At 36.5% G+C, this 17,574-nt stretch overlaps 1 protein-coding gene across 8 annotated transcripts in view; it reads left to right on the forward strand.

Moving 5' to 3' along the window:
- Window positions 1–17,574, forward strand: part of Vrp1 (Verprolin 1) — an 84,996-nt gene that overhangs the window by 6,567 nt on the left and 60,855 nt on the right. For 5 of the 8 annotated variants that reach the window (XM_067770481.1, XM_067770483.1, XM_067770482.1 and 2 more), the window contains exon 1: window positions 1,165–1,554. The exons of 2 other annotated variants lie outside the window; for them this stretch is intronic. In XM_067770481.1, the coding sequence (XP_067626582.1) occupies window positions 1,525–1,554 (30 nt within the window). In that variant the 5' untranslated portion in view covers window positions 1,165–1,524. Of the gene's footprint in view, window positions 1–1,164; window positions 1,555–17,574 lie in introns of those variants that run through there. One more of the 8 variants, XM_067770490.1, reaches the window with a different exon arrangement.

Here is a 17,574-nt window from a genome sequence, read left to right on the forward strand (position 1 = left end):
AATAAACATCGTGTAGTGATTACAATCGTTAAAAACGAGCAATGTTCTGCTTACAATGTGTTCGTGTAGAAACATGAGTTGGTCCATTGCTGCATTACAGTGGAGTATAATGGTAAGTACTCCAGTGGACCACATGATCCAACGATATTTGTAGGGTAATTACTCAAAACTTAGCAACAATTAACTTGACTTAAAGACAAATTAAACTTCCTTAACCCTAACGCCATAGTCGTAACCATACCCATATCCATAACCATCTCAATGTGATCGATTAATGGCCCTTAACCTAAAAATCGTGAATATTTCATAAAAATGATGAATGCGCAAAAAATTACAAAGATATTCCACAAAAAATAAGTATCTTAGTCATAACGTATCCAAAACAATGAAGAAAATCTAAAAAAAGTTATTAAATTCACCAACTCAAATATTTTTAGGTTATGGATATGGCGAGAAACCAAAAACCAATTGATTGGCTATGGCGTTAGCGTTATGGTATGGCACCATTAATCGATTACATTCCTTTCCATAAGGTAGGTTCGATCAGCTGATTTATCTGGTTATGGCTTTATGGTTATAAGTCACCATTAATTCGCCCTTTAGAAGTCTGTTGAATTTTGATCTTCTATGTAAGTTCTAAGTGACGTTTACATTTTGAGATGCCATTTGTTTGTTTCCATTTCATTTTGACATTTTGTCATACAAATTGGCATTTATTGATTATGATGCCAGATTGTATGCGCTAAGTGGAGTATAATCAAGGCTAAGTTGTCAAGTTTACTCCAAGTCAAGTCAAGTCTATGCTAAGTATCAGTAATGGGGCCTTAAGCCAGAGTCATTGGTGCCGTATGTCGTATCGCTGTATCCGTATCCCTAACGTTATAAACTGTTTATCGTTACGACGGTAAACCAAAACCCAATTGGTTGGCTACGATACGGTTACGACCTTAAGCGCCAAATACACGACACGAACATTTCCGCGAACATTCCCGTTATGTCATGTTTCTGCGGCCTTTTCTGTCGTGTATGGTGGTGTTTGCCAGTTCGCGCAAATGTTCACCAAAAATCAAAATATTTTAATTTTTGGCGAACATTTGCGCGAACTGTTCGTGCGTGTATGGCGAAATAGCTCATAATCGTAGTAATTTCTGAACGGAACAGACGTGCGCGGAAAAGTAAAATGGACAATAAAAAATTTCTGAGTGAATTTATTGAAATGTATAAATCTTTGCCATCATTGTGGCAAGTAAAAAGCAAAGATTATTGTAATAGAATTAAAAAGAATAATGATTATGCGACTTTAATCGAAAAATTAAAAGAAGTAGATCCTGATGCCACAAAGGATACAGTTATAAAAAAAAATAAGTAGTTTGCGGGCGCAATACCGGCGTGAATCAAAAAAAAAAGAGAGATAGTTTGAAGTCTGGTGCTGGTGCTGAGGATGAATATGTTCCTACTCTTTGGTGCTATGATTTGCTATGCTTTTTGAAAGACCAAGAAGAACCTTTGGCAGGCGTTACCACAATGCAGGATGAAAATACAAACACATTTGAGGTAAGAAAAGAAGTCAAAATTTTATTGTTTCTTTTTTTTTGTGAACACAAACATATATTTTGTTTTTATTCCGTAAATGATTCACTTTCTTATATTTAATATATTGTTCTGCCACGGAACTGCTCCCACTGTATTAAAATAATTACAATATTTTTCTCGAGTAGTTTTTGCTAAATTGGATGCATTCTTTGCATTCGTTATGAGTGCCAAATTTTTTGTAAAAGTTGGTCAAATGTTGCCTTGCTCATACGAACGTAATTTTTAAAATCATTTTGTGACGTGAATTCCAGTTCTTTAATAAGCTCACTTTGTCCAAGAACTGCACCAATGTCTCCAGCTTTAAATTGCAATACGCATTATACTCAGATGCAACTGAAATGTGTGTCTATGTTTCACCCTCTGCACTAATTCTGTGTATTCTATGCGCGTCCACTATTTATCACAACTGATTCAGCTATAAGCTAAGCGAAGATAGACGTTTTTTTTTCACGCGCAAACGAAACGTACACGCGTGTAAAAAAAAAACACGACTAATATTACTATAAATGATGATAAAACTACATATATATGTGACCTGGAATCATGAAACGACCGTATTTTGCGAAAACAATTTTTCGAAGAAAAATGCGTTTAAAGTTTTTGTCTAGCTTGACTCTGTGTAGCGGCTGGCCGTTGTGAACGAATTTTGTAATTAAAATTTAATTAACTTCCCGATAAGCTACAAGCTTGAAACTTGGAGTATAGTTCAGAATCCGATGAAAATGCAATAATAAGAAAAAAACTCCGATAGGTGGCGCATGGATCGAAATATTTCACAAAATCGTATTTGTGGTCCGATTTGGCTTTAAATGCGATTTCTGACTGTGGTTTGTTCCATTGGAAAGAGCGTTAAATTTCCTATAAGAACCACTCAAAAAGTGAAGAACGGAATTTTCGCACAATAGGGTCGTTTCATGATTCCAGGTGACATATGTATGTATAAATATTTTTCTAAGTACATATGTAGGAAAATATATATTTTCGTATGTGCACTTAAAATACATTTTCAATTGAGTTGTGCCTATCTTCTCTATATCCATATATACATATATGTATGTATGTGAGTGTGAAATGATTTTAATATCCCTTGCTGTGCTAGCGTTGTTGGATTTGATTGTTTGTCACGTTGTAATCGTTTAACATTTAAATAAAACTAACACAGGAAACTCAACCCCCACATTGAATAAGTTGTGGTTTATTGATGGCTGCGCGGGCGGTCGGTGGGATTTATTCATAATCATAGGCAGCACTTATGTACATTAAATATTTTATTAAGATTACTTAGACATACAATTATTGTTTATAAAATAGTATTTTTTAGTATGTTTTTGCTTAAAAGCGTTGCTTTATGGTTGAAAATGCCTTCAGCGTCAAAATCCTGATTTATTAAAATAATGTAATTCGCGACTATCTCCGAAGAGATTTTAGACAGAGCTTCTTTTCCAGTTTGCGTTGTGCTCCTATTTTAATTGTTCCTACAAATTGTTTTATACTGATTCCGAAGGGCATCTGCAAGGCAGATAAGTTTTCACAGAGATGCTTTTCATGGCAGCAATACATTCGGAGTGCTTGCCGAATCACTGCCGGGGGGCTACTCCGATTAGAAAAAAATTCTTATAATTGAAAAAACTTGTTTCTAAATTTTTGATGTTGCTTTGATCGAGTATGAACCCAGGATCTTCGGTGTGGTAGACGCAGCACGCTGCCTCCACACCACGGTGGCCCCCTAATATTGAGGATAATTTTAAATAGCCATCATGAAAAAATCACTAACAAGACTTTGTTCGCTTATATTGCTCTATTTACGCTACCCCGCCTCTACCCTCCTAGTTCCCTAAAGGGAGTCGGGGTCCCCAGAGACTCAGCCGATAAAGAAACGGGATTCACCACGGATCACTAACTTGAATAACTTGACCTCGCTTATATTGCTTTATTAAAGCCCTCCCACCTCCTACCCACCCCACCCCTAGTTCCCCAAAGGAAGAAGAGGTCGCCTGGGACTTGGCTGCTAAAGAAACAGGATTCGCCACGGGTAGGCGAGGTTTACAATTAGTTATATGATTGAAGAGACTTCGCCTTTCAGGGACTAAAGAAGTCATCTTCGCAAGCATTATGAGAAAATACGGCACCTGAGATATCCACAAAAAAGCGCCAGACCTCAATGCCAGGAATTGCATGGCGAAACCCCTTCTTAAAGTGAAATACCCTTAACTCGCAGTAAAGGAAAGCACAGGAAGACGCGGCCGCTCTAGCTCAACTTCGATCTGGATTCAGTAATATGTTAAACTCTTACCTGGCATACATAATACAACGCTTGTAAAGTGTCCCCAAATGACACCAACCACCTTTTCGATTGCAATGTGTAAGCAACGCCTCCTAACACCCCTTTATCGCCGTTCCACTCCGATAAGAGGATGTTGATGACAGTTTGTGAGTAGTAGCACCTATGTAATGGGGCGAAGCACTGCTACAACAAAAACAACAACAACAGAACGACCTATACCGCTAAGAAAGACAGAATGACGCGTACCACCCATTGATCTCATCTAGAGAAAGATTCTCTTAAGGTGGTAAAGATAAATAATTAGATAAAGACAACGAAAAAACAATTACTGTATAAATTGTTCTATTTGCCAGAGGCCCTTTTCAATATACTCTTCGGTTTTTGCTGTTCGAATTTGTTCTTCCTCGGGCAGGGAGAAAGCTATTTTATTCTATAGAAAGATCACAAACTCAATACCTTCATTAGGACAAATTATTCAATCAAACCGCTCGATAGGGAACTCTTTTGTGACTGTCTTATAAAATAAATTTTACTGGCTTGTAACGCTGCCAGTGTCTTTCTTGAATCCGCCATTTTTTAACGTAAAAGGAACTGAAGTTTTAAAAAACTCTATTGGCGCATACTGGTCTGTTATATAATTCTTTTAGTTGAACTAGGCTTGCTATATGGTGTTTTTTTTTCAATACCCTATCACTTGGCTTGGTACTTCTCTCTCAAATACTTAGACCGGTTGCGGAATTATCGGCAATTCTGAAATGTGATCGTATGGTGTAATTGCCAAATGAGGATGTTAAAGAGTTGTGAACAAAGCATACTCTTACTGATGATTAAGAAAAATTGTATTTAAAATGGATATTCAGTTTATTGCTTTTTCTTTTCATAAAAATATTAATTTAATATTTTGTGCGGTAATAAGACGTTGCCACCTATTCTGCTATATTTTGCAAGCAGAAAAAACGGACGCAAAAGATGCCTGCCATTTTTGTAACCGGTTATAAGAAGGTCGGAACAATTCTAACTATCTGCTTTTCTCTGCCCTTATAGCAAGGGCCATTTGAAAGCCTAAGCCATTTAATGTTTCCCAAATTTTTAAATTTTCTCTCAATGATTCATGAAGTTTAGTTTTATGCGTTGTGTATAATCTGTAAGGTGCTTAGTTGCATGATTCATTTAAAATTCATTGCCGCAAAGATCAATTTATTATCATTTAAAATTTATTTAAAATAATCAACCAACCAACTGGATTATTTCAGCCGCGATTAAAGCACTGAAGAAATTTGAACTGGATTAAATTGAAAAATTAAAACAATAAAAAGTACCCAAAATATTATACCCACATTTAGCCTGTAAAAAGTAGAGCTGTTAAGCCAGGAATAAATGCACAAAAGAAGCACAATCACAAATGTCCCCAATGTCATGGCGCTCCGCCGCAATATGTCTTAGCTACAAATGTAAATACACATACATACATACATACAATCTAACCCACGCCATTAAAATTATTTAACTAAAATTTATAACCACAATTTTAATGTAGATGTAAAAAGCATAGTTTAATGTTACAATTATGATTCAGATGACTTCATTCGCACACTGCATGACCCACATACAAACAATTGCTCTATTAGTAATTGCCTGCGTTTAATGCAAGGACTATAACATTTTTTAAGCCTATGGAAGATAAGGAAAGGAAAATTGCTCATACAGACTTGAGCAATTTTACCTTACTGCTAGTGTACGTTTAATTTACATATCTACTGTTATCTTCGTTTAAAAATAACAGCACGTTCAATTTATTGGCAAAATTTTAACCATCACAACATCGTATGAAACTGCGAAACCTCATATAATTTCCACGAGGTATTTCAAATTGGCAGTAGAGCGACAGTATCGAGGAAGACTTAGAAAGATTAAGGGGTTTGAGATATTTTTGCAGTGAAGCGAACATGAATGTCGAAAGGCGCGAATAAAATCCACAGGTGCGAGGGACTAAAAAATCCCGTACACCTACTACTGTGGCGTACCGGATTCAATCCTCGGCAAAATGCTGCCCATATCCGTAATAATCCCCTAAACCTACAGCAATTGTTTTTTACGAACACATTTGATATCGGTGTCAAAGGTTTTTGCCAACGGGAAGTTAATAAAGCATTTCACGAAGAATCTTCGATAATATCCTGAAATATAACCTCGGACGATAGTTTGGAAGAAAGGAGACGGCAAAAAATTTTGACGTAAACCGAAGTAGCAACTACAACTAATAAGTGATTAAATTTTTCGAAATGATATAAATTATTATATATTTATTTATTTTTTAACTAAATTTATTTGACTGTTTTGGAAAGTCCCCAGTATCATAAAAGCTGCGTAATGTGGTTGACTCATAGATAATAAATATGTAATTGAGTTTATATTATAAGTACGTACGTGCATTTGACGCGGAAATTTGCAGCTTAATACGGAAATTTCATAGTTTGAAGTCAATAAGTATTTATACTCATCTAGACAGACACGGTTAAAAGTGTCAGCCTAAGCTGGACTTTTTTTCTACTACAAATATGACCAAATCAATTTTAGATTATACCGGTGTGTTTAAAAACCACTGTGTGTAGAGCTTGATTTTAAACCAAATAAGTTTACATTCGTTATACCCACTAACTGTATAACAAAACATATCGGAACATTTCATACTGTAACGGATTTAGGGAAATTCCGCTTATTTGAAACCTTATGATAACGTTCGAATCGCTGAACTGTCGAATAAATGACTCCAATATTCTGTATTGCAAAATGGTATTTATTAGGCTAACGTGGGAGTAGTACAATTATACTTCACAATTATACTGCACTTCGCAACTAATAGTGTGTTGAAATCAAACTGATTCTTTATTACTCAGATTGCGCTGCTTTTATACTCTCGGTTTCCTCGTTCACCCGTTTATCCTAAAGTCTAGTAATTTCGCGACCAGTTGTAGCTCACGCTTGGTTAGTTACCAACTATATACATAAGTACATGTATATTTGTAGTTTATAGCCATATGCGTGTGTATGTTTGAGTAACTACTTCGGCTGATGACTACATCTGTGTGTGTGAGATAGCTCTTCGTCGCCTTCTACATAAGTGTTGCTTGCTTAAATGTTTTTGTTGTTCCGTGATTATTTACTAACAGCCTAGTGATGTCAACATTCGCCACAATACGTATAACAAAAAACACTGAGCAGATCCGCTCAACGCGTTTATTCAGCTGTATGGTAGTTCTTTGGCGTTTTAAAGTGTTGTTTATGAGTACAATCTGTTTTCTTAATACTATAGGGAAGTTTGAAAAATAATTGAGTAAGTCCTTTTCCTTATAATTTAAGGATTATTACCTCATTTAGCAGTTGGCTCAACTCGCCTTTCATATAACGAAATTTCTATCACTCACCTAACCGAAATTTGTTTGCAACGTATCAACAAAAATTGTGTTCGCTGAAAGCGCGCTATCAATTGCAGCCAGAATTGGGCAAAATTTATTCGTATAACGAATAAAATATAAATAATTTTTTTTTGTCAGTAATTTACGAATACAGATAATTTTATTTAAGAAAGAAACGAAATTTTATTTGAGTGAGGAATAAATTATTTTGTTCTTTATTCGAATAATAAATAAACACTAAAAGAGAGACTTGTTTTCTTAAAATAAATATTTTTTTGCTTCATATTTAGATAAGCAAACTATGAGTTTTTGAAAAATTTTTCAATCGAAAATTTATTCAAAAATAAATTATCTATAGAAATTTGTTCATGTATGATTTATTCATGAATTAATTAACTTTGAATAATTTTCTTATAATACATTATCATTCGAATAATTATCTAAATGAAATTTTATTAGAATAATGCCCAACTTTGCTTTACAGCACTCTGCAAAATAATTTTTTTTTTTAATTTATCAGATGATTAAAACATATTGGTTTTGTTTAAAAACAGAAGTGTCTAAACGTTTCTGTTGTAGATTTTTTATACTTTTTGATCTTGTTTTAATACAATTTTAAGATTTCAGTCTAATTGTTAAAGCAAGTTTTAAACTTAAACCGAATAAAGTTAAAAATGCAGTAACAAATTGCGAGATTTTCAATTTAATGCAAAAAAGTTTAAAAGTTTGCTTAAACCGATGAAAGGTCTAAAATTGTGGCTACAATTTTTTACATGTTTTTGTTTTTCGTATAACATTTTGAGATACATATATATACAGACATCGTCAGCTTATATTCAATATCCTATAGCTGTAGTTCCATACCGAACGCCTTGTTGTCGGTTCTCAAGGTAGATATTGTCAAAAATGGCAGACAGGCAGATGAGCATTGCACAATCAAAAATGTTTAGATACATAACCTTAATAAACGGGAGTTTATGTATATCTCGACCCTTTTACCCTATGTAAATCCGCCTTAACTTAAGGGCGCTGTTAAAGTCTCCCGCAAGTTGTGAAAAACTTAAATAAAATTTTTAATAAAAATCACTCTGAGCTGAAAAAATTTCGCCACGACATAAAATTCAAATGTTGTGACTACATCAACCCTGTTTTCAATCTCTTACGTTCCTGCACAGAACCCTAAATTGACCGTTTTCAACTGAAACAACAATGGCAACCCAGATTTTCCGGTTATGCTAACTTAACCGAGTGCCTGTCAGAAATAAGTCAACACAATCGTACTAATCCACAATGCCTATAATGTCCGATGTACGATGTATAAGTCTAGCTGGGTATACAAATTATGTTGATAAAGGATTTTGCTTTTATAAAATAATTATTTTTGTTGACAAAGAAATTTTCAAGATGATAATACCATTTTTGCTAAATTTTAAAGCTGCAAAATAATGTGGGAACAATTTGTAAAGTAAACCAATCAACTAAAATGTTTGAAATTAGAAAATAAACGGTGTAATTAAGACTGGTTGCCCTTTCTATCGAGCCCTCTGTATTAATTATTAATTAATTATAATACGGAAAATAAAACTCATTTATGTCAGCTTTTTCTCAACAAGAAATGACTCTCTTATATTGCAACCATGGCTCCAAATAAGAGTTAAACGAAGTAGTTATTTGCAGAAAGATAAATATGGTGATGTATTAGATGAAGATGGAAATGGAGACGCTCTTAGAGAAAGAGGCCAAGATGGAGATAGAGAAATAAGTAGATGAGGCTATGAAAAGGGACAGCGAACCTGAAGTAAATACGCTACGTATGCTAACTGCAAAGGTAATGAATTACTGGTGGACTCAAAACCACGTCATACAAGTTGAAGAGTTCAAATATAGGAAGCTTTTAAAAAATTGAATGACTGATTTTGTGCTTGGACTTTTTTACTGCTGCTACTGTGCACCCCAGCAGATTTAGGGGCTTAGAATATATCCGCGGTATATCCACATACTGTTTGCTCGAAGTGCATACAAATCGTGCTTGATGCTGTCCGGATAATAACTGAATGTGCTCGTACCAAAGCATACGAGATTTATACCCGGTAGAGATAAACGCCGCCGCGGCTTTCGATGTCAGCTTAACACGGACTTTGCGTCACCCAATTCACCAAGATATTAAAACAAAAATTAAATAAAATGACCCGATGCGAACATGTTTTCAAATTGTCCTCAAGTTGTAAAAAAAGGCAAATTACACAAAAAAGGTGCAGATTAAAAAAAAAAAATTTATATTGCGATTGGCTGAAAGAATAAGCGAAATCAGTGATGCAAAATCCTTTATCTTTAATCCGGATTTTTACCTCATACTTAAGCTGAGGATATATTTACGTATGAGAAGGGTTTGAAAAATCACTTGGGCTTACATTCAAACATCTGTTGTTTATTTGCGAAACTATAAAATGGCGTCTGAAATGTTAATTTTGATTTTCACACTTCATCCTTCAACTCCCAAGTCTCCCGGTTTGAATTTCCTAAAGTTGGCGGTCCTATCCAAAACTAGTCCCTTGGAGTGAATCGCATTGATTATAGCCTATCAACCAAGTTTAAATATCAACTACACGTTACGGCTCCTTTTACAAATGTGAATACGTAGGCACATATGTATATTTACCAGGTGAGGCTTTGTCCTTCGCAAGAACACCCAAAGTGGTGAAGCAAAAGCTTTCCCAGGACAGTCGCACTAATGACCGTGTGCGCTATTACCCTAACGTAGTGGACAGTCCAACTAGTCTGAAAACAGAAGCTACGCGGTCATCCATAATGAGTTCTTATATCATAAGACCGGTAAACAGCAGTTGACATCTGTCAACTTAAAATCGGTCGACTTTCATTCTAAAATATCGTTTAACGAAGACTATTGAAATCAATGTTGTAAGCACAAACATCTGCAAACTTGGGTCTACATTTTAAAAATTTTACCCAGAGTCCTTGTAAAATTTTAATTATGTAGATGCACCGAGGATTATACGATTTTCACCCATGAGTTACACAATGACATCCATTAGACTGCTTATGATTTCGAGGGCAACATCCTTGGCCGAATAGTCACTCCCTAACGTTTCAAGTTGTTTCTCTGGTGTAGCTCGGTAGCATAGCGCGACAAAAATATCAGCTAGAAAGTCTTCGGAACTACACCTAGAGCTTCTAGGAAAGTGACATGGAGGAAGGTATGAGTTCAAAGTCGCAGTCCTATAGCTTCTGTGCTGGCATATGGTATTAGGGTCAGGAGGCGTGGTAGCGACTGGTGGTCGGGATTGCTACTGTTCGCATATCGGGAGTTGTAGCTCTTAAAAATAGCCGAAAAAACTGGAGGCGCCCTGTGCCACGAGAGTTATGAGTACGAATAAACCATTAATAGCAACCGTAAGTCGCCTTTGTGCGTGACGGCCAAGGAGCCACAAATGATTTAAAGAAATTAATTGTGTTCGCGACGATTATTAGGAGTTAACCCCAGGTGAAACCACGCTTTTCACGAGATATACAAACAAAAGTGTGACCATTTTATGTATCTCTATTTCTTTTCAGCAGACGCAACGGTACCAATTCCAAAGACCGGGGTTAGGTTCGCAGCCTCTCTGGAGTATGTGAACGAGGGGCAACCCCTCCCGAAAATATTTGAACGATCTGCGAGATTTTGAGGCAAAAACCCGGGATCTTTTCGAAGTGGCCAAAACGTTGATTTCACTAAATACATACAAACAAAACCTTTCCTAAATATTATTATTTTTTTTAAGGGAAAAATTAAGCTTTTTAAAGTAAGAACACCGGCGTACGCCGGCGCACCGCCCACGCCGCCGCCGCTAAAGTGATCGGCGCAAACCTCTAATACCCAGCAAAGGACTTTTTAAAAAAGGCCCAACAATACATTACTTACTCGAATTGGCTTGCCTTAACAAAAGATGAAGATTAATTTATAATAAAAAAATTTGCATGGAAATGGACATAGTATTAACTTTGACGTAAATAGAACATCAAACTTCCACCCATTTATACATATGTATATACATATATACTCAGTCCACTTTCACCTTACTTTGACATTATCATTCAATGTAATTGCCAAAAAACTTTAAGGAAACTGCTCAAACAGAACTTAATTGATTTAGGTGCGGTTCGCTGACAGGAATATCAATATTTTGCTTAAATTACAAGAACAACACCGGCACATCGTTGCTGGTATTTTTACGGTAACCTTAAGAATTCAACATTTCATTGAGCAAACCATCCATTAGGGATGTCAATACCGGTGACCAGGGTTCGCATTGCTGACTAAACTTGCACTATTTCATTTTCCATGCATTTTTGTATAATAACAACGACTATCGCATTGACTGCGAAAGATGCACAAGTAAAATGAAAATGAAATATGCAAAACCCGTTTTGAAGTCTTAGACGATTATCTGTCGTTATGGTATTAACTTAAAAATTACTTTCAAAAAAGGTTGAATAATAAACGCACACAGCAGTTTATCACTAAGAGTCCTCATGGACATCCAAAGCGTTTAATTAACCTCAGTTAAAACCCTCTCCTAGTCATTTTTTGATAAATCTAAATCTATTCTGACCGGCCCAGCTTTTAATCCAGTTTTGCACTTTAATGAAACCAGAATACGAAAAGTAGCACCGCTGGCGAAAAAAATTTTGATAAAAAATCGCGCAATTTTTTATTCCAAATTTTCTCCAAACTTTTACCTGAATAAGTTCTTCTTATCTCAGAGACGACATTATTGGGCCGATCTTTCTTTAGAGTGGGACCAAAATATAGGAAAATTAGCGTTGTATCCAAGCAATTTTTATGAACAAATTTTAAATCGACTGAAAAAAAAACAAAGCGAAAACAATAAAGCGCAAGTGTAATTCAACAGTTGCTACATTTTGATACATGGAGGTGCGAAACAAAATAATTGACCTTAAGACCACTTGAGCAGAAAATAGTTGACTTTATGACTTTAGATGGATGGTCATAGTATTTACATCGTTAACATTGTTACCATTTTGACGTTGTCATAACTTCAACTGACTTTGTGGCCATTTTAAGTGGTCAACAACAACAACTTAATGTCACCCATCCTAGATTAGAAACACAATCTTCGTGTCTTATAGAAAGGTTTTATCTTTCTGCCAGCTCTTTAACTCATTCTTCTATTTTGCTTTCTCAAACTTAATTCATACGCGATCTACCTTTTGACCAAAAATAAATTTTACTCGATAATTTATATCTCCCATTAAACAGTACCAAAACATATGTAACCAACTACGTATGTAGGTATGTAAGCGTTTATTTGAGCCGCTTACTAAAATTTATAAAACTCATAAAAACGTCAGCTATCTACATTGTCGTTGCAAGTATTTCGGTTAATTATTCCTGCTACATACAAAATTGTGACATAACTAAATGAGCATAAAAAACATTTTATTCATGAACAAATAAAACCAGACCTCTTGCATACTTCTTTCGTCAGGTATTGCAAGAAATTGAAATTCGTGCATTAGCTAATAAAAGCGGTAATGACAAAATATTGTAACGAATCTAGAGGAATTCCTCTTATTTGAAACCTTCTGCTAACGTTCGTATCGCTAAACTGTTGAATAAATCACTTCAATATTCTGTAATGCAAAATGGTCTTTATTAGACTAACTTGGGAGTAGTACAGTTATACTTCGCAACTAGAAGCGTGTTGAAATCAAACTGATTCCTCATTCCTAAGCTTGCGCTGCTTTTATACTCTCTGTTGCCTCGTCAGCATATTTCTCCAAAGGTCTAGACGTTTCACCTTCTCTAATCTCCCGCTTGGTTACCAGAGTTATACATGTACATATATTTGTAGTTTATGCGTTTCTCAGTCATATGCGTGTGTATGCGTGAGCAACTACTCCGGCTGATGACCACAAGCGTGTGCGTCAAATATCTCTTCGTTGCCTTTTATATATGTGTGTAAATGATCCATGTATACCTATACGAGTGGCTGCTTCATGTTTTCTTATTGTTGCGTGATTATTTATTTAGTATCAGCTTAGTGATGCTAATATTCGTCACAATATTATTAGGGGCATTTACAACAATTTCAGAATTATGGTAAAGCGAGAAATGGTTAGTACCTCGTAATACCTAATCTAAATTTTTTATTTGATCTCAATTTAAGAGGCATTTCATTACATACTAACCTTACTAACACATCTCAAATGTGAGTAGTTACTCGTACCTAAATGACACTCAAATAACCTTTGTATTCTCAAACTAAAAAGGGTATTTTTATCAGAGGGTAAACTATTCGAAGTTTGGAATTTCCCAGATGGAAACTATTTGAAATGAAATTTTCAACTCAGGTTAGGTTAGGTTAAACTGGCCGGTCAATGAAGATCTCACATAGACTGAATGTGTCCAACATGTTACCAGAATTTGTTTGACGACCAAACGGAAGAAACCCAATCAGGTTCCAGGACATATGTTATAGAATAACTCCATCCTCTTGGCAAATACTAACAGTTTTCTAGGACCCAGCTTAATTGCTGCCTCGAGATCTGGCAACTCTGCCGCACCTAATATCTAAAGCCTTGACTTGGCGAGTGCAGGACACGAACACAGAACGCCCTCAACCGTTTCTTCCTGCAGTTCGCACTTCCTAAATCTACTGTTACTGACGAGACGGTCTAATTTATAAGCATGTGACGCCAAAAAGCAGTGTCCAGTTAGTATGCCCATCGTAAGTCTTAAGTCTTCTCTCTTCAGAGATATTAGCCGCTTTTGTGAATCGAATATCATACATAATCTTGAAAATTTTTAAGCCCCACTCTTCTATCCACGCCTTTCCTGCTTGACGGATCAACTGCAACTCCTATCTCCTTTTTATTTCTCCCAAACAGATTGGGACATCTACCGCCGATTCAGCGAGGGGCTGCATCCTCCTTTGCCAACTCATCGGCCTTTTCGTATGCTGTATTCTTTCTTTTTGCCCTGTAACCGTACAACATGGCGGTTCTTTGACACAGCTATAGTTGCTAGAGTGAAACGAATCAGGTATACTCGGTGGCCAGCCTGAAAAGCCTCACACCCTTTACTTCCCAAGGAACTTTGAACTGCTCTAATTGTTGTTGTAGCGATAAGGTTACTCCCCGAAGGCTTTGCGGAGTGGTATCGATGTGATGGTCCTTTGCCGAATACAGATTCGGTACGCTCCGGTAACACAGCACCATTAAGGTGCTAGCCAGACCATCTCGTAAACGATTTATATGGCCACATTAAACCTTCAGGCCATCCCTCGCCAGAGCCTCGTCTGTTAGTAAAACAGGATTCGGCGCGGTTAGGTGAGGTTGACAATTGGGTTTGGAGAAGATATATATTGCGCTGGCAACCTGAAGGGTTGCGCTACACAATCCCTTGAATCTGGTATTGTAGTCGCCTCTTACGCCAGGCATACCTAGCGCGGGTATATTCTGACCCCCTAACCCGCTGGGGGTCAAACTGCTCTAGTCAGCTGGTGTGTCTAGAAATGGCGTAGGGAGAGCGCTTTTTGCTAAATTAAACATTTACCTTGCTACGTTTTTAAGTTAAATTTGTTAAGTTTGTATTAAAACAATAATGCAAACTACATGCAACTCTCGCTGTGCACCGCCTGTCGTCCCTTCCTTTTATTGGCATTTTGTACTATACTTCAAGTGCGATTATTTGATTTGATGTGGCTTACTTTTGTTGATAGTGCAAAAAGAAATGTACGTACTAAGTGAAAGCTCTTTAGTACGCGTGTCTCAACCAACTTTGAAATGCCAAAAAACTGTAGTAAAATAATCAAATTATTTTTATTTGTTTACTTAACTTAACACTTGTATTGCGTGACTTCAAACCTTCACAATCATTGTTCGCGATGAATTTTCAACATTCATTTACTAATTGATTGACATTCAATCGTCTAACCGATCTTAGTCGAGTCCAAGAAAGTGTACCAGCTTTTTCTTATTTGAATAGAAAGACCAAGGGAAGTCAAGTATTTCAAAGCGAATTAGGTTTCCTACCCCTTTTTTCATTGGGTATCGATTAGAGTACTTGTTGGCCCAAAAAGTTATAATCCAACCGCATGACTACCTCGATGGGGCCGCACCGAAAACACACGAGCAAGCCTGGGATGAGAACCATTTTATGATGACAACCGCGACAAGTATTTTATGGACTATGTTTTGATGGCAAGTATGTATGGGATGTCCAAACCCATGTCAGTACAGCTGTCCGGATTTTTTGGTGCCATTATTAATTCTTCACCCTAAGGATATGAAAATAACGGAGCAATACTTGGAAACGATGAGTCATGGTGTTGTAGGAGTTGCGGGAAAGAGACCGTGCCGGCAAGTACTATTTTAACGCGAGTGGACTTTCTAAGCCACCTTTATTTGCGCAGAAGTGGAAAAGACATTTAAATATACACAGCATCGCAAGAAAAGTCTCCCGCCAAAACCGACAGCTGAAAACGTCTCCGCCCGACTCTCGCATCAATCGTCTTTTTGGTTTAGTGTGAGCATATTTCTCATTCCCTATGTAACGTCTTTGCGGATACTAACTATATAGCCCCAATGAGCTCAAAAAACAACTGTCATGATGAGGAGTGTCGCTTTGCTTTGAAAAAAAAAGATGCTGCCTACAGTGACAAATTAGGTTCGGGTCTAAGAGAGAAGCCTATTAAGTAGAAAGAAAATTTAGATTACAGGAGAGAAGCGTGCTAATAGGAATAATGCCGAATAAATCTAGCAGAACATTCGGCGGATGACGAAAGGTTTCAAGGGCGGCAAATTATTAGCGACCTCATTACAGACGTGTATTATCCGATAATAGGCATGCATCATATTTTGTTTTAAAGACCTGAAAGCCGCTTGTGCGGTGAATCAATACTCAAGTCATCGCTGTCATACTGTAAATGTGAAATTTCGCTTATTCCAAACCTTCTGCTAACGTTCGAATCGCAAAACTGTTGAATAAATAACTCCAATATTCAGTAATGGAAAATGGGCTTTGTCAGACTACTTTGAGAGTACTTCACAATAACTCTTACTTCACAACTAATTGCGTGTTTAAATCAAACTGCTTAGTCATGCCACAGCTTGCGCTGCTTTTATACTCTCGGTTTCCTCGCCCACCCATTTCTCCTTAGGTCTAGTAATTTCGCGAATTTCATGCTTGGTTACCAGCCATACCCATGTATATTTGTAGTTTGTAACCATATGCGTGTGTATATGTGACTACTACTTCGGCTGATGATTACATGTGTTTGTGCGTATCTCTCCGTTGCCTAGTATGTAAGTGAGTAAGTGATGATTGATTTGATGTACACAAGAGTGGCAGCTTACTTTATTGTTGCTGTGCCTTTATTTACTTAGTATCAGATTAGTGATGTGAGTATCACTTAGTGATGCTAATATTCGTCACAATACATACACACAGCTGAAGGATGACTTAATCTAAATAGGCTTTTCTAATTTATTTCATTGAAAGGATGACTGATCGTACTTTGGTGCACAGCGACCAAAATGAAAAGAGTGCTTTGGCGTCTATTAAGAATGACGACAATAACAATCGAACTTTCAGCACTGAATTTCTACACATTATCCCATCTATGAGTCGGCTATATTGTATTCAACAGGTCTTATACCTCACGTAATTTCTGCGAAAGCTGTATGACTAGATGCTGTTCTCTTTGAAAAAATTCTCAAACTCATAAGAGCTACCAGAAATTATAAGGCTACTCACGTATTTTACTCATAAATCTCAGTCTAACAAAGCCATAAAAACTGTTTCTTTGTATCGCATCAAACATGGTTATGCAATATGTACGTCAAACATTTAAGTTGCAGCTGTATTTGAATAAAGAAAAAATTGCATATTTTTTTAGTAAATAAGTTTGTTACGTAAACCATTATCCCACTACCTTCTCAGTGGCAGAACTGTGGGACGCTTGCGGAACCTTGATCAAAGCGGAACCAAACAGTCAGCTTGTACTCGGTCAAAATTTCTTATCGACCTTTTCGTTGTTCGTTTAGTAGCAAAAGATTTTGGGTAGCGTTACTTTTCACATTATACACTCGGGTACTGGAACCTTGGTGTTCTCAGAGTTGTAAGCAGAGTTTAAGAACTAGTATTTGTATGTGTTTTTGAGGCATCGGCAAAAAAATAAATTCAAGTTATGTGAAGTCATCTCGGTACAACAATCTTGTGTAATCTCTTGTAGAATGAGAGATCGACCTTAGTTT

This window comes from Eurosta solidaginis, chromosome 3, assembly GCF_040869045.1.
Source record: "Eurosta solidaginis isolate ZX-2024a chromosome 3, ASM4086904v1, whole genome shotgun sequence".
Lineage (NCBI taxonomy): Eukaryota > Metazoa > Arthropoda > Insecta > Diptera > Tephritidae > Eurosta > Eurosta solidaginis.